Below are 18,963 nucleotides of genomic sequence, written 5' to 3' on the forward strand. Positions count from 1 at the left end.
CGTTCGGCGGTTAAATGTGTCCGGGTGAAACAGCACCGTACCGCTTTTAGTTCCGTTTTCCTTGTTCTTCTCCTTTTTTTTAAGTTTGTTTGTTAAAACTCTCTTTATTTTAGAAACTTTCAAGTACGAATAAAGTTACAATACGTAATATTTTTGTCTTTGTAAAGAAAAGTGTGTGAAAAAAAACAGGCTTTAATTAGGTCTAACTAACTTATTTGAAAACCCTTATAACTCATTAACCATTAGATACCACACATTATGGAAACAATTAGCCAGGTTTAACTAAGAAATGAAACAGTATTTATATTTTTAGTGTGTGGGATCAGTCTTCACATCTCCAGGGTCTTCGGTCCATCCTGAGCTCAGGTTACAGCCGGTGCAGAGTTGTGTGTGTTTCCCCTATTGTATGTGTGTGCTGTAGGTTTCATCCAGGTTCTCCAGTTTTCTCCCACTGTAAAAGGGTGATGGAATGGAAAATAATGCGGAGTATATTGTCGCGTTAACATCAGTGCTGACCAGGAATAAGCCCAGAATAATGATGATGAAATATTGAACTCCACATTGCAGATCATCTACTGATATCATTCCAGTATCAAGTGTTCTTAGTTTGATTGCAAATCAGCTCTAGTAGTTTGTAATGTTCGTTATGATTTTTGGTAATAAGTTGGGGATTAATAAGATGGAATGTGGGTTGCTTAGTGGTTAAAGCATTGCACAGTCCATGGTTCAAGCCCCAGCATTACCGTGCTGCCATTGTTGGACTGTTGCTGTTCTTTATTTATTCTATATTTCGGGTTGTGTACAAGACTTTTCCCCATGCATTAGCTACATTTCTCTAAAATTAATTAGAAAATGCAGCACAAAAACAATTATGCATAATAATGCACATCACACTATGACTCACCTGCACTGGTCAAAGAGTAATCTCCTAAAACTGGCCTGTGGGATTCCTCAGTTTAGTTGTGAAGCTTCTCATGTAGACAAAACTAATGAAGGTGAATGACTATGTGACTCAGTGTTATTTATATAAAGACATTTACAGTAGGGCATTGGTTTACATATATATTATTATGACAACTATCTGAAAAAGTATTATATTATTACGATTATCAGCTCCAATTATTTTTAAACGTATGGATGTGTATGGGGGTTACATTTAATGCTGGTATTTTAGTCTGTTCATGAACCATGTACCATCGGGCGGCGCATATTCCCCAGCCTGGAGATACACCGATTGTTTCTTCTGCCACTTACTTAAGGTGTTGGGTTGCCAGCTCAATGCATAACTGTCATTCACACACATTATGGGCAATTCGGGAACGCCAATTAACCCAATCTGCATGTCTTTGGACTGCGGGAGGAAACCGGAGACCCCAGAGGAAACCAACCAAGCATGCAAACACAGACCACGCACACAGACAAGAGGTGGGGATCGAACCTTCTTAGGGCTGGGCTGGGACAAAAAAAGATATATATTTTTTAATAAGTTATAAGCTGTAATCTTTGAAAATAAAAAAGAAAAGCATTAAAATATTTCACTGTAATGAATTTAGAATATATGAGTGTATATTTTTTTAAATGATGTTAAATTTTTTTGAAGATGCATATACACACACACACACACACACACACACATACACACACACATATAAACCCACCTTCCAAAAAATGATTGGTGATAATAATAAAATAATAATAATAATAATAAAAAACTAAAAAGTGTGATTATCCAGTAGGTGGTGCAATAACACATTTATAATAATCTCTCCTATCAACTCTCCCAAAAACATCTGCTAATATCGTGACCCACAATAATGTACGTTCTGAAGTTATAAAGGGAAATGTTCTATTTCTTTTAGAATATTCCTATTATATATTTCTCCTTATGCAGATAATAGTAGATTAGGGTTTCTTCATACTGTAAGTCACTTGATGTTTGGATAAAAATGAGTCACCTATGGGAAAAATATCCCTAATTACAAAATGTGTTCCAATTAAATACAGTTCCGGAAATCCCTGCCTGACTCACGATCCGTTTGAATCCATTCAGCTGGAAAGCTTAATTATGGAAAAATTGGTTACAGAAATAATGCACTGTCAAAGCGATCAAGTGTAATTTTTTAATGATGTATTCCTAATGTATTTACAGTATATACTTTTATTTTCATTTAATTGCCTCACAAGTGTCCCTTTTCTTTTTTTTTATTTTTAGCTCATTTTTTATAGCTCATTGGTATTCGCAATGCTGTTTTTTCAGATAATAAACTTTGCAGCCTGGCAGGAACAGGTATATTTATTCTGAGATCATGTGACACTTTAATTGCACACAGGTCGACTTTATTTAACCAAATACATCACGTGGCTTCCGATGGTCACAGCATGGCGCCAGGATTGATAGGCGCTTTACAACAACAGGGGGGTGAATATTTATGTGCTGCAAGTGATTTAACTTGCAAATAATTGGCCGTACTACTGTATGTTAGGTGTAGGTGAGGCGTGTAAACCTCAGGTTTCCATGAAACACGATACAATTTAGATTCTTAATGCAGTTTGGGGATGATGGCAGACTTCTGTTTCCAATAGAAGGTTTTTGTCTGTACATCGGTCAGAAATCATGCTTTCAATTATATCTCTACGTTTCATACATCGGAGGACCCTAAACCAGCCGCAGAAAAATGTCTGTCTGTCTGCCTGTCTGTCTGTCTGCCTGTCTGTCTGTCTGTCTGCCTGTCTGCCTGTCTGTCTGTCTGCCTGTCTGTCTGTCTGCCTGCCTGTTTGTCTGTCTGCCTGTCTGTCTGTCTGTCTGCCTGCCTGTTTGTCTGTCTGTCTGTCTGCCTGTCTGTCTGTCTGTCTGTCTGTCTGCCTGTCTGTCTGCCTGCCTGTTTGTCTGTCTGTCTGTCTGCCTGCCTGCCTGCCTGTCTGTCTGTCTGTCTGCCTGCCCGCCCGCCCGCCCGTCCGTCCGTCCGTCCGTCCCGCCATATTTTGTTACAGCATCACATAAAACTGGCTGGACAGAGTTTAATGGAAATTTGTGAAAATTCGTCCTTAGGTATTGACAGACAGAAAGACAGACAGACATGTGCATGGGCTTCAACTTAAAATAATAATATCACTGACTACATTAAAGCTGATCAGATTATTTTTTGTTTTAACCTTTTAAATGTTTCTAAAAACTCTTTAACAGTCAATGACAGGTATTAATAATAATAATAGTGAACAATAAGGACACTGAAAGAAAATAAGGACAACACCAACCAATATTTATATTTATATTTATGTTAGTTTTTATTTTATTTAAAAAATCTCACATTTAAGATCTGTTCTCTTTTTTCATCATTTCAACAGCTGATTCAAATCCTTCTGGACAAAGACATAGCGCACTTAATGCACCAGCGTTACTCTTTGGTCAGCAGGATTTGTCATATTTGCTGATAAGACAAATAAAACAGGAACACATTGTATCCCCGTGCCTCCATATACTTCAGTCAACTTGTACCGAGAGGACTTTACTGATACGGCAATTGGCAGCATGCAAAGAGTAACCTCTCCAGACAGGCAGACAGTGATTTGTTTTTTTCCATGATTGACACAAGCACCAATTAGAAATGCGATATACTGTGTGAACATGGCATGCATGAAAATCAAGAAAGGAAAAAGGCTGACCGATGAAAATGACATTAAAATCTGCAGGCCCAAGACCATTACGTCTGTTTTTCCCAACTTATATGACTTTCAAAACGCTTTTCCCTTCTCCGCCCCGCATAACAAGCTTTCAGTTTGTTTCACAGAGGTCAGGAATGAACATTCACACATACAGTACAGATAGAGGTCAGAGGACGACCTGATATTCTTACAGTCTTCATTTCTAAAAGTCAAAGATGTCCCTCACATGACCCCACAGTTTCGTGATCCACAAATTGACGCCTAAGTCTGTTAGGTACTGCAGCTCTGGCGTCAACATTTTTCGACACAGTTTTTGATGTGCTTTGTCTACATTCTTTTTCAGATTGTATCCCATAATAGATTTCTCCCCTATGGGTTGCCACGGCTGCATGGAAGTTTCTTGGATGCTCCCGGCGTCCACCGCACGACCGCCTTCGATGCAGATGGTCGCCATCTCCGCGTTACGGCGCCGCAGCTCTGCCACGTCTTCTGCCATGCGCTTTAGACCGTACTCCTCCACTTTCCTCCAGAAGGTGGCGTTAAAGTGCTGGTAGAGCTTCCAGTCGATAGCGTTCCACTGCAAGGCCCTGGCTCTGAGCTCGGGGGTCAGCTTGGAGACGGTGGACCCTTTTCGAGCGTTGAGCTTGAAGAACAGAAGGTCGTCCATGTCCCAGCAGAGGACGTCCTTCAACAGGATTAGCGACTCCTCAAAGTGCTCCACCATCATGACCAAGTGGAATCGTTTCGAAATTGCACGGATGCCTTCTTCCACTCTCGGGTCATCCAGTGGTAGATTATTATCCTGCCCAAAGTCGAAGAAAAGCAAGTTCTTGAGGTAGAAAGCATTGAACCCCTCTGGGTCGTAGTAAAGCTCAGGGTCATTGAGAAACACTTCCATCTTATTGTCTCCGGAAATCTTCCAGGTACTTGGGATTAAACGGCTGAAGTAATGGAAGGAGGACTCAAAGAGCTCTGCTGGATCCCTCAGGATGGTGATGTAGGTCGTGTCCACTGGAAGCACCTTTGCTACTTCGGCTTCATTGAAGCGCATGTGATTGCACATGATGTTGAAACACATCCCAGGCCCGTAGTCTTTCACCTGCGAGCGGTAGAACGGCGAGGGATAGAAGAAGTCATTGCGACTGCTCGGGAAGGCGAACTTCAACCGATGCTTTTCGCCAAAGCGGAACAGGATGTTCAGGATGGTGCTGCTTGCCGTTTTGTGGGTTTTCATGAACATGATGTCCACCTTTGGGGTACAATGATGCTTCTGTCCCAAGCCTTGACGGACGCTTTTTGGAGCGTCTGTTGAATGGCCAGATGATGCTTCATGGGCACATGAGTAAGGCACTGGAATTCTGGGAAGGAAACAAGAAATAGAAGTTACTTCAGGAAATGTTGGTACTCGGACCTTATTCTTTAAGGTTTTTGGGACATTCTCAAAATGAGGTCGCATCACAGGATTAGCACAGGTTGTGATTTTGTAGAGGAATATTTAACGCTTTGTGCTGGTGGGACTGTACACTCCCAACAAGACGGGTACAAAACTGTACTTTCATGGTGGTAGGAAAATCAGAAACCAAAGAAAGTGATGTAATGCTACATTTGAATGTGGTAACGATACACTTGGATCATCATATAATACAGTACATCACTGATGCAAAGATGTATTAGATGAAGTAATGCAATATTTAAATGTGGTAACGATACACTTGGAACATCATATAATACCATCATTGCATCAATGGAAAGTTTGAGAATGGCTATTTATGGCTGAGAATGGCTGGGTTTAAAACCCTTTAACACTTTATTAAACCCTGGAAGGATAGTGCTGAACCGTCAACTTCGTCAAAGAATTGCGGTCAGAATAAATTATGATTAGAGATCACGTAAACTCTTTGTCCAGTTGCATGGAAAAAGGGAGCATAAAGATCGGACTTTAAAGCACCGAAAAAAGGTCATGTGGTCTGATGAGTCCGGATTTAGTCTGTTCCAGTGGATCAGGGTAAGAAGGGAAGCGCATGCACCCATCATGCATAGTGTCCACTGTACAAGCCTCTGGAGACAGTGTTATGATCTGGGGTTGCTTCAGTTGCTCAGGTCTAGACTCAGCAACAAAATGAAGTCAGCTGACGACCTGAATGTACTGAATGACCGGGTTATTGACCATATCTCTGGAGTTTTTCTCCCTTGATGGCACGCGCCATATTCCAGGATTCGGATTGTAAACGAGAGCATAAGGAATCATTTTCACACATGACCTGGTGTACGTAATCGAGGTTGACCGAATTAAATCTTAGATTGTTTAACACAAGATCTAGGCTTGTTAGTGCTATTACAGGTTGAAAAAATGGTTCTCTTATTTCTGAATGTGTACAGGCACAAAACGAGGAGTTTAAGTGGATGAGAAATTAATGTAAAGTCATTTCCATACCTTCTTTACATACGAAATGTAATCGTGTGCCTTTTTCTTAGCGTTTGTTGTTAGACGCTTTGACTTTCATTTGCATGAAGTTAAACTTCTCTCTAATTTAGCCTGTTGTCTGGCTCCATCAGGTGTGAATGAGACTCAGACAATTTGTTTAAAGAGAAACAAATTGCTGTCTGAGCATCGGAATGAAATCATTTTAACCAAAAATATAAAGATGAATAACAGAACCATTTTTGATCTAGGATACCATAATTTGGATCTTATTTTGTATTCTTTATTTCATATCTTACTCTTGCATGAATGACAGTATTTTACATTCCAGCACTGCGGGAGACACAGCGGGACAGTCCTGTACCACAGTATACGGGTTTACCTTTACATTCTGTTGTTTTGTTGTTTTTTAAGGATAATATATTAAGTTGATGCTTCTTTTGGGAGCCTATTTAGGGTTTAAACTATAATTCCTTGTTTTTGACCACATTCAAAATTTGCGCTTTTTCACAGTTCTAAGGTGCTCTAGGAACATAACCCCTGCAAACTTCAGGGTTTGACTGTACAGACATATGAAGAGGGGATACAGAGTCAGCCAAAATATTTATACACATTTCAGAATGTGATTGACAAATTGCTGTATGTTATATATTGATATAAATTATAATATTATTATATACAACTTTTTTTTTTTCCTGAAGTGTGTAAACGTTTTTTGCCTGACTTTATAGGAATGATTCACAATGCAGTTCATTTCAGAAGTAAAAAATAATAATAATCAGCCCTCAAACAAATAAATAAATGTGTGTATGTATAAAGATTTGTATTGGACGCCCTGTACATGCAAACTCTATGCAAACAAACCCGAGGACGTATATAGTGTATATAGGGCGGCATAACCACCTCCTGGCAGTTTTTAGCAAAATACAGGATGCAAATCACCTCCAAATGACTAATTTAACATAAACAATTAGTTACAATTACATAACATAACATAAGACGAGATGGACTTACTCTGGCAGACTGAACTGCACCTGAGGAGCCGAAAGGCAGTACAGCAGGATCATGCAGCTGGTGAGGAGCGTACCCAAAACCAGACCTTTACACACCGACCTCCACTGCTTCCCAACCATCATACCTGCGAAGGGAAGAGTGGACACAGCGTTCAGTCTGACGCATCAGGAAAAAAAAGCAAGACTTAAGTAGTTCATGTAACTTGAGATATGGGGAAACCCAATGCTTTTGCGTTTCGCATGTAAAGATAAAAAGCAAAGGCTTCAGTACTGTTGAAACATGGATGGAACGTGGGACGTGTCCAAGGAGCACGAGTCATTCAGTGTCTGATCACTTGTGACTAAATGATCTCAAATGATCACATGGTGCGATGGGGCTCCACACTCAGCAAGACAATCTGACATGTCACGCAGGGGTGTTTCTAGGATTATTAGTTAAAGGGGGCTCAGCCCCAGAGATGTTTAACACATATTTGGCTGTTCAGAATCAGTACGCAAATGAGTCTTCTTGATCACACGCTGTTTACCGTATAAACCTTTTTCTATGTAAAGGCACAATCAGAAAACAGTTAGAGGAAACAGCATATAACTATAAACTTACATTGATGAGCGATATAAACAACACACCTATGAGGCTGGACAGTGGAATAAACTGTGTGGGGGCCAATAATGTCAAACATTTATCTGTTCATTCTTTGACAATTGAAGGTTTTTCAACTCACATGGGAGTAGGTCTCCAAATGAGCAGCAGGTAAGAATAGAACATCTTTTTTTTTTTTCTTCATGTGACTTAAAAAATCTTTCATCTATAGTTAAATATAAATATTAAAACTTTGATCATCATGTTATCCAGTTTAATTTAGTGTTTTAGCTACATAAATAAGACAGTAGGTTCTCTATTTAACCCCTTAAAATTTCATAGCTACTAGGCTATTTATTCAAATTCATTAATATAGACAATTATTGTTTTAATGTAATTAAACAAAGCTTCTTTTTAATATCATTCTTTTTTTTGTTTCTATTCATTAAAAAAGTATTTTTTTAAATCAAGCATATAAGGCTAATAAATGTTTTTTACGATTTGGGACATTATTTAACAAAATACAATATTTATTACAAAAAACATTATTTTTCTGTCTGAGTAAATCACACTGCTATACAGTTAAAGCGAGTGCACTGAATGCTGTCTGTCACTATTTTTAATCATTTATGTGCAGAACTCTATGGTAGTTAATGTCATATGCACTGTTTTATATAGACATTCAGTTTTTTCCAATTAAAACAGTTACGGCATGATTGATTTATAAAGTAGACTTTAGATGCATAGTGTGTATTAAGGGCTTCATGTTCACTGGAGGAAACAGCTGGTGTGATGAGGGTGAACACAGCGAAGATTTAATGATTGACATTTTGTAAACTGTATTCATAAGAAAGGACTGCACTGATGCAGATATAACAATTTATCGAAAAACACACACCTTGCCTTAATCCTCGCTCTGTAATGGCGAATTGAAGACCGCGCTGAAACAGGGGGAGGAGCCGAAGTCTGCCGCTGCGAATGCCCCTTAAAAACGGCCTAGCGACGCCCATGATGTCACGAACATACATTTTTTGAATTTTTTTTTTTTTTTAAAGCAGGGAATGAATCACTTATGTTATAGGAAACTAATCGATGACGAAATGCCCCGAGATTTTCGAGTAATTAATGATTAAACAAGGTGTCAATCGCCGTGGAACATCTGCAAAACAAACACTGACGTCACAATTGTAACGTGCCGTTCATGTTGCGCATACGCTGTTACTATGGAAACCATCTTTCAAACCAAAAATTTGTTTATTGTATTATATTTATTATAGCTGTAATAATGGACCACGTTACTGCCGTAACTTTTGTCAGAGCTGCCGTTTTCGAAGATTCTTCCACAATTCAAGAAGGAAATCTCGCTATAGTATAAAAATAATCAATACTGTATTTTCATACAAAAATTATGGGACACACATGTCCGTGTGAACTGTACACGCAATTATCCATCAACACCACTTGCACATTACAGGAACTTATTTGGAAGTTACCACATCCACCGTACCGTCCGGATCTCGATCCAAGCCATTTCTGTTGCATTTTCGCAGCAATCAAGGAGGCCAGCGTTTCAGACGTGAATCAGACAGACAGTCCTATTGCGGCTCCTGCATGTGTACTGGGAAAACGTTCTATCGTGATGGTGTCCGAGCACTAGTGAAACACTGGGATATGTGCATTAGTGTGGCAGGTGATTATATAGAGAAATAAAGGGAGTTTTTACTCTCATAACTGTGTACAATCAACAGTCCCGGTTTGACTTGAACACCCCTTTTATTTGCCGAGACAAATTAGCCCTTGAGTATTTAGTTTTATATTAATTCCAGACTCTCCCTCATGTTTTTTTTTTGTTAGTTTGTTTGCAGTATAGTCTTTATGACGGACACACATCACGATTACACGCCCTTCCTCAGCTGACTTAACAAGTTCTCATAAAGTACTGTATATTTATGTGTTCGTAAAATCGTGGTTTCAAAACAAGGCGGAAAAAAATACACACGGTTGTTTTAAGACGAGTTTTCCCAAACCGCCAGACGAAGCTTCTTCCCTTATGAGAACTGCTGCGCTCGCTTAACTCTTTCCACTTATTCATCAGAGTTATCGGATTGCAAGTTTTGACTTTGGAAAACCTGACACCGATGATTTTTTTGTTTTGTTTTGCCTGTCGCGGTTAACGCAGGATAACACAACCTCGTCTGGACCGTTCAGGAATTTCTCAGTGTGTCAGCAAAAGTGAGAGATTCTCCATGAGGGTGTTTTAAAACCAACACAACAAGTGTTTTTTTTTGTTTGTTTTTTATGAAATTGCAAATGCAATTCAAAATTCAAAATTGCAAACATTCATGGCTCACGTTTTCCCAGTGGAAAGAAGAATTTTTTGTTGTTGTAAGGAAAATGCATGTGAAAACTTGCACCACTTGCACGTTACAGTAACTAATCTGACCTCGATCTAAGTCATTCCCACATTAAAGAAGTTCCTGGGAGGCCGGCGTTTTAGACGTGAAGTAGGTTCGATCATGGCTCTGGCGTACTGAGAAAACGTCCTGCCTTGATGGTATTCAAGAGAGAGTTTTTATTCTACACAATCAAGTCCCAGTTTGACTTGAACGGCCTTCGCATTTGCCCTGTTTTGTTTTATTTCTCTTTTTTATTTACTTTCCTTATGTAAATGTACCACAGGTTGATCCACACCAATACATATTGTGTGAAGGATTTAACTTTAAGGATTTTTCCTGAATCTTTATCATCCTGAGTCTAAGACCGTGTCCATCCTAAAAGCTGTCTAATTCATGCATTAGACCAAAAGAACAAACCATGCCTGTGCTGCGGGAGATTTTTAATTAGCTACATTTAAACTGGATTTTTAATGCATGCAAAAGCAAGTTCTTTTTCATGAATTTATGGTTTTGTAACTCATTTAGTCACTTTAGTCACACTCGTCCTTTGCACCTCCTCCGGTCCACCTCCAAATTTGTTCCACGTGTTGCGAAAGAATCTTGAAAGAATCAAACACATCTTCAAAACTTTTACAAGGTTTTATTTTTATATGATGTCATGCTTTTATTGTCTTCACCCTGTCCAAATATCACATTTCATTATACTCGTAACTTAAGATCGTGAGTCATGCAATATGAAAACAATAAACTATAAATAAAGTCATACTAAAAGTTTTTGTTGTTGTTGTTGTTTGTCTGGTTTCCATGCTTAAAAAAAATTCTTATTTTTAAGTCTGCCATTCATGATCTTTAAAAACAACAGGTTTATTAAACAAATGCAGAGCAATCGAAAAACATGCACGTAACATTTCATATATATATATATATCTTCTTCTTCTTCTTCTTTGTCTTTCGGCTGTTCCCTTTCAGGGGTCGCCACAGCAAATCATCTGCCTCCATCTAACCCTATCCTCTGCATCCTCTTCTCTCACACCAACTAACTTCATGTCCTCTCTCACTGCATCCATAAATCTCCTCTTTGGTCTTCCTCTAGACCTCCTGCCTGGCAGTTCCAACCTCAGCATCCTTCTACCGATATATTCACAATCTCTCCTCTGAACATGTCCAAACCACCTCAATCTGGCCTCTCTGACTTTATCTCCAAAACATCTAACGTGGGTTGTCCCTCTGATAAACTCATTCTTGATCCTATCCATCCTTGTCACTCCCAAGGAGAACCTCAACATCTTTAGCTCTGCTACCTCCAACTCTGCCTCCTGTCTATTCTTCAGTGCCACTGTCTCTAAGCCATAGAGCATCGCTGGTCTCACCACTGTCCTGTACACCTTTCCTTTCATTCTCGCTGATACTCTTTTATCGCACAACACACCTGACACTTTTCTCCACCCATTCCAACCTGCCTGTACCCGCCTCTTCACCTCCTTTCCACACTCCCCGTTGCTCTGGACCGTTGACCCCAAGTACTTAAAATCCTGCACCTTCTTTACCTCTGCTCCCTGTAGCCTCACCGATCCTCCTGGGTCACTCTCATTTAAACACATGTATTCCGTCTTGCTGCGGCTAACCTTCATTCCTCTGCTTTCCAGAGCATACCTCCACCTCTCCAAATTTTCCTCCACCTGTTCCCTGCTCTCGCTACAGAGCACAATGTCATCTGCAAACATCATAGTCCATGGGGACTCCTGTCTTACCTCATCTGTCATCCTGTCCATCACCAGAGCAAACAAAAAGGGGCTTAGAGCCGATCCTTGATGCAGACCCACCTCCACCTTAAACTCTTCTGTCACACCTACAGCACATCTTACCACTGTCTTACAGCTCTCATACATGTCCTGCACCACTCTAACATACTTCTCTGCCACTCCAGACTTCCTCATACAATACCACAGCTCCTCTCTTGGCACCCTGTCATACGCTTTCTCTAAATCTAAAAAGACACAATGCAACTCCCTGTTACCTTCTCTGTACTTCTCCGCCAGCATCCTTAAAGCAAATACTGCATCTGATGTACTCTTTCTAGGCATAAAACCATATTGCTGCTCACAAATGCTCACCTCTGCCCTTAACCTAGCTTCCACTACTCTTTCCCACAGCTTCATTGTCTGGCTCATTAGCTTTATACCTCTATAATTGCCACAGCTTTGCACATCTCCCTTGTTCTTAAAAATTGGCACTAATACACTTCTCCTCCATTCCTCTGGAATCCTCTCACTCTCCAAGATCTTGTTAAACAAACTTGTCAAAAACTCTACTGCCACCTCTCCTAAGCACTTCCATACCTCCACAGGTATGTCATCAGGACCAACAGCCTTTCCACTCTTCATCCTCTTCAACGCCCTTCTATATATATATAGTATTAACTTATAAGGGGCGTCAAGCCGGGATTTGTGATAAAATTTCTGGTAAGTAAAGGCATAAAACCACCTTGACCACGATTGACATTTACAGAAAACTTCCAGCACAGTACGGTGATGAGACTCGCAGTAAAACATTTGACCTTGCAAATGTTTTAAAGTAGACTATTTGTCCGGCTAATTCTTGAAAATCAAAGGATAACTCGTCGCCAAATTGTGGAAGAGACGCATCTGTCTGTGGGAAGTGTACACACACTCATTCACCAGCACCACTTGCCCATTACAGGACCCCAACTGGGAGTTATCGTCACATCCTCTGTACAGCCCTGACCTCGCTACACATGTTTGGACTGTTGAAGGAGTTCCTGGGAGGCCAGCGTTTTACACATGACTTCGGTGTACTGAGAAAACGCTCTCAAGCACTAGTGAAACCCTGGGATAAAGTGTAGCAGTGTGTAGCGGGGGATTATATAGAGAAATAAAGAGAGTTTTTACACTCATAACTGTTTTTCAACAGAATTGAAGTCCCAGTTTGACTTGAACGCCCCTCATAGTTGCTTAATTTCATCTTATTCCCTGTACTGAATTATTCCCATCTGATTCTGTGATTTATAGTGTAATACGATTTTAAATTATGTTCATGCCAGTTAATTAGAGACATTCTGTATGACCATATAGTCGATGTCACTTATTCACTAAGGAATATAACATTCATTTTATATATATATATATTTATATATATATATATATATATATATATATATATATATATATATATATAGAGAGAGAGAGAGAGAGAGAGAGACGGATAGATAGATAGATAGATAGATAGATAGATAGATAGATAGATAGAATTAACAATTTTTTTATTCATGCTTATTATGTAGAAACATCTTCCTTTTTCCAAGGTTTAAAATGGCTTTCTAGTATTTGGGAAGCAAAAGTGGCGGCGATGAGGAACTGAAGCCAAGATGAGATTAGATTAGAATTTTATGCAAATCATCAAAGGGCTACACTCCATGCATGACTTGTTTTCGCCAATGTGAGATCTATTTATGCAGATAAACACATTTACATTTACACCAGTTTTACTGACCAGTTCCAGAGAAAACAGAGTTTTAGAGTTTCGAACATGAACTATGCATGAACCAGTACAAACGGGTGCAGATGATGACGGATGATCAGGTCAGTGATTAATATACTTTACTGCTGATGCTGAATTTCATGCTGAGCGGTTGGAAACAGACGAGAGGGGAAATGAGGTCGCTGCTGAGGGTTTTACATAAACATGCAATTTTTAAAGTGCGTCTTTAAGCACTTGACCCTGTCGCAATGTCTACATCATTTAATTCAATTTGATATAAAAAGAAATGGGGGGGGGGGTCAATACTTTTACAGTACTCTACATTTGAAAACAATGATGTGTTCGCCATCTCTAATCATCTCGTTGTTTTTTTTTTGGTTTAAAGGAAGTAAATACGAGACAAAACGGAATACACAACGTCATGACCGTTTGGTACGTGCTGGATTTCTTCCCGTTATGGCGTCATCGCTCGCATCATTTCCCTTCTGTGTCCAATTATTAATAAACATCTCTGCTGCTCATTTAATTTGTATCCTCCCAGGAGCCTGGCGCTGGATGTGCGTCATACACCACAGGTTGTAACATACTGTACGACCCCACTGGAAATCATTATCAAAACTAATTAGGAAGCAAACTTCTGATGTTTTTTTGACATTGGAGTCAAAAACGTAGCCCAGGACCCTAAAAATAAATAAATAAATAAATAAAGCCAGCGTAGTGTTCATGCTTTTATAGAAAACCAGAACAGACGAGGATTAGGTGAAAGGACACAACAAAAAAAGACAATGGGCCGAAGAGAACAGCTTCCTCCTTCTACCTGGCCAAAACCAATATCAGTCATCTCGACAGACAAAAGTGAGTTCAGAAAAGCTTTATTACTCACAAAGCAGGGCTGCAATGGCAGAATCCTTTTCATGATGCTCTGAGAAACACCCAGGACGGCCTCGCTGCACTCACGTATCACCTACTTGCTCCATGAATAATGCATTCAGGTAGAAAGTGATCCTGACTGTGTTTCACCCCCTACACAGCCTGAAAGCAGATCTCCGCTGCCCACTTCACCAAAGATCCATCAGGGCCTTTAAGTGTGCTAGGAGAACAAAGGGGCTGCCACTGAACACGCCTAACAGCCATGAAAGACGAGGGAAAAAGCTACTCTGAATGAGCGTCAAAGTGAAAGATCAAAGTAGGACGGACAAAATTCGCCCAAAGCCTGACAGAGCTCTCCTTCTCCTTCGCCCAGTTTCACGCAGAACTTCACGTTACTCTCAGCTCTAACTTGCTGTCCATGATGAAATGGCAGCGGTGGTAATGCACATGGTGAGAATAGCACTAGTTGCACAGCTCCCGTTGTACACAGGACGATGTCTTTTGGCACGCTGCCTTATGAAGGTCGGCCTTGTGCTGCCCCCTGTTGGCGGTTTACAAAACTAGTCTTGAAACTTTTTGATACCACCTCATACAGTATTTAACGAAGGTAAGTGTGTGGGACTCGAGTCTGGTCTTGAGATGTTTTTCTTTATTTACTTGGATTCAACTCAGAGTATTGCTGTTTGTGCTTGTTTTCTTATAGGAAACAGCTTAATTATTGATGCAATGAAGAAATGAAGCTAAATAGCCAAAGTAAGAGCAACAGCGAATAAGATATTCTTGAATATATCCAATGCTATATATTATTTCTTAAATTAGGTTTATAACAAAGTAATGGTTATTCGTCATCCAATAAGCCTATTTCTAGTCAAATTTGCTTATAATTGTTTTGGCTTGTTTGGGAATTCTGAGCAAATGAACAGAATCATAAGCAAAATATGTTAGTGGTACAGGGAGACCTGAGCAGCATTCACAAGTCAGGTGACAAAACTTTGTGAAAATACTCCAACATTCAACAATAAAAAATTTGTATGTTTTACCCATACAAATTTCATACAAATCAAATGAAAATTAGACAAGTGAGAGTATCAACACTGAAATGCATTTTTAGTGTGTGTGTGTGTGTGTGTGTGTGTGTGTGCGTGTCGGGTATGTGGTTATGGCAAAAAATAATAATAATTTGTACATTTTCCATCATTAACTCATCACAAATTTCATTACTTCCTTACTACTCTCTCTCTTTCTCCCTCTCTCTCTCTCTCTCTCTCTCTCTCTCTATATATATATATATATATATATATATATATATATATATATATATATGTCTGTAGTGTGTATATAGTATATATACTTTATATACACACTATGGGCCATTTGGGAACGTCAGTTAACCTAATCTGCATGTCTTTGGACTGTGGGAGAAAACCCACTGTGCTGCCATAGAATATGTACTTAAGTATTAACTTTTACATACTACAGTATACAGTAAAGGCAGCACGGTAGTGTAATGGTTAACACTGTCACCTTGCACCTCCATGGTCTGGGTTCGATTCCCAGCCAGGCTCGATTCCCGTCTCTATGTGCATGGAGTTTGCATGTTTTTCCCGTGCTTGGTGGGTTTCCTCCGGGTACTCCGGTTTCCTCCCACAGTCCAAAGATATGCAGGTTAGGTTGATTGGCATTCCCGAAATTGCCCATAGTGTGTGAATGAGCGTGGATTGGCTCCCTGTCCAGGGTGTACCCGCCCCCCCGCCCCCCTCTTCCCTCGTGCACTAAGCCTCCTGGGATGGGCTCCAGGCCCCTGCAGTGAGTGAGTGAGTATACAGTACACTGTTAGGCAAAAAGAAGCAAAAGAGGATGTGAAAGAAAACCTTGACCTCATTTTTGCAGCAACTTCTATAATAATCTTTTATACTCATGGACAAAAGGAACATTTCACTACAAAAATAATTCGTACTGTCCCGAAAACCTGAAATTTAATGCATGCATTTGTTTGCCTTGTTACATTAGGAACACAAGTAGGATAAAATGACCATCATGCTCAGTACAGAGCGTTACTTTATCTTAGATAACCTAAGAGGTCACTCCCAGATGAGAAGAGGAACTGCCATGTGTCAGCCATGAAGTGATTGGAACCTGCTGGAACACCAGAATCACCGTCTACACTCCACCAAGTTTAACAACCCCATGGATTGAAAGTCTAACATTAAGTAAAAAAAAGCTCCTACTCCAAAATCCACACCTTCAAGCTTGGGTAATGCTAGCAGCTGACAACATGGACTAAGAGACGCCTTCTAGAGGATGGTTTTAAATGGTGGTGGTGGTAGCATCATGCTTTGGGCTACTGGAGTAGAATACTGTAATAAAAAATTCTTTATCATAACTTCAAATAATCAGTAAAATGATTGAAATCTGGACAAAATTAAGAGCTCTGACAGTACAGCACATGACAACTGGTTGTGGAATGGATAAACTTGACTAACTTAGGATCATGGGATGAAATTGTAATTATATTTAATTTAATGATATAATTTTTTTTAACCTTGTATTGATATCAAAAACTCCAAAATAATTAAATCTTTCTGCTTTAAAGTTTTGGACTTTTTGTACTATTAAAAATTTACGTGAGAAGTAACCCCCTGCGGTCTGAAACACTGGCCTCCCAGGAACCCCTTTAATGGGGCCGAATTCTGTCTTTTTTCGGCTAGTTGGCGACAAGTTATCTGTTGATTTTTGACGATCAGGCGTTTCACTCGCTGAATGTTCACGGAAATGATTGCAGTGCGCTCAGAGCCAACTCAACCAGGATTGTACAGCCTTATTTAAAACGGTTGATCGTTCAAATGTCTGAGAGTCTCATCTGCATATTGTTCTTGAAGTCTCCTGTAAATGTCAATTGTTTTTCACGCCTTCATTCACAAGAAATTTCATCACAAGTTCCCAATTTGACTTGAACGTCCCCTATATGTTGTACAATCATTCAGCTCTTGGAAACAACCAGTCCAAAGAAATCATTGCTAACCCGATCTTCGTCATGACCTTCATGCTCATAAACCTCTGAGTTAAACTTAACTGGTTTATTATTATGCTCATTTGTGGATAAATAAGTTAAATGTGGACATACTGGACCAGTTTTTCAGGGTTAATTGCAAAAAAATGTTGACGTATTAACTACAGCAGCGATGCGGTCCGTTCCCTACTGCCATTACTAATCATCTGAAACTGATAGAAATGTGTAATCTCTCGAGGCAAATCATTTATGCAAAGCAAACCAGAGAAAACCATTCTTCTGGAACTAGTGCAGGAGGTTCAGCCACTTTCACAACATTACACAAACTGTAGGAGGTGAGTTGATTAAGTCTACATCAATGGGATGACAATCAATGGAATGGAAACGGTGTCTACAAGAGAAGAAAACAATATAGAAAAAGACACAGGAGCAGTGATTAAAGAATATAAGAAGTGATGGTAGGTCAACTTCTTGTACGATGCGGAGAATAATTGATGTAGAGAAAGTTTCTCATTAACAAGTTGATCGAGATCTTAAGATATGTAGAACCAAAAGAAACTAAAACCTTGGAGAAGCCACTCATTCCTTTCCCATCCCTGTGTTTTCTAACTCACGGCTTCAACAAAATAAATAAATAAATAAATAAATAAATAGGAAGAGGAATTCAATTTGTGCATGCTCGAGTGCGGACATACCTCAGAGAATAGATCTGCTCATCCCAGCAGGACCAGCAGAAGCACAAGGATGGCAGCACGAGCATGGGAGCGGATCCACATCCACCCCTCCTGTCTCTCGATCAGCATCTGTTTAAACCTCCTAGCAGTAAGGGCTCATGCTCTCTGCCTGGTTACTGTGCGGAATCAGTCAGGTAATCCTTCCACCACTAGACCTGTCTCTCAGAGCACCTGACTTGCCTTTAAACCACGCCTCCTCGCTCCCACGCTGTCTCACACGCAATGTCTTTCTCTCTCTCTCTCTGTCTCTCACAGATCATCTCCAGTGCCCGTGAACTCCATGAGCTGAGTTGGCTGAAAAGACCCGGCTCCTTGACTAGTCCCTATAGCGTCAGATCTGCTGCACTGCTGGGAATTGCGCTGTGTATGTGTGCGTGTGTGTAAAGGCGGGGTGGGGGGGGGGGGGGAATGGGTAGGCAAACAAGCACGGGACAGAAAATAAGAGATAGAGAGGGGAAAAGAGAGAGAGAGAGAGAGAAGGAAAGTGGGAGGAGGGCCTGGTGTCTATTCGGTAAACACACAGAGCACCATTGAGAACAGAATGGAGAGTCCAAATCTGAGCTGAAAACTGATAGACATGCTTGTCAGCCATGTTAAATCCACTGAGAAGGAAAGGAAGCCGAAGCACACCCACGAACAAAGCATTCATTGTACCTCTTCGCTTATTTACATTACATTCAAAAAAAAAAAAAAACTCTTGCAGATGAAGCACCTTACAAACCACCTGAAAGCTGACACAATAAAGGAAAGAACACACCCTCCAAAACAACATATCGA

At 40.0% G+C, this 18,963-nt stretch overlaps 1 protein-coding gene across 1 annotated transcript; it reads right to left on the reverse strand.

Moving 5' to 3' along the window:
* Positions 1-3,277: 3,277 nt before the first annotated feature.
* gal3st1a (galactose-3-O-sulfotransferase 1a) lies at positions 3,278-18,519 on the reverse strand. Its single transcript, XM_053480411.1, has 3 exons — positions 18,148-18,519; positions 7,100-7,223; positions 3,278-5,021 (listed from the first exon to the last, which is right to left on the reverse strand). The coding sequence occupies exons 2-3, from the start codon at positions 7,219-7,221 to the stop codon at positions 3,866-3,868; spliced, it is 1,278 nt and encodes a 425-aa protein (XP_053336386.1). The 5' UTR covers positions 7,222-7,223; positions 18,148-18,519; the 3' UTR covers positions 3,278-3,865.
* Positions 18,520-18,963: the final 444 nt, after the last annotated feature.

This window comes from Clarias gariepinus, chromosome 21, assembly GCF_024256425.1.
Source record: "Clarias gariepinus isolate MV-2021 ecotype Netherlands chromosome 21, CGAR_prim_01v2, whole genome shotgun sequence".
NCBI lineage: Eukaryota > Metazoa > Chordata > Actinopteri > Siluriformes > Clariidae > Clarias > Clarias gariepinus.

Excerpts from the sequence above, each read along its gene's own strand:
- gal3st1a (XM_053480411.1), bottom strand. The coding sequence starts at position 7,221 with ATGATGGTTGGGAAGCAGTGGAGGTCGGTGTGTAAAGGTCTGGTTTTG. Across the intron at positions 5,022-7,099 it reads GTGCAGTTCAGTCTGCCAGA|AATTCCAGTGCCTTACTCAT; the intron begins GTAAGTCCATCT and ends TTTCCTTCCCAG.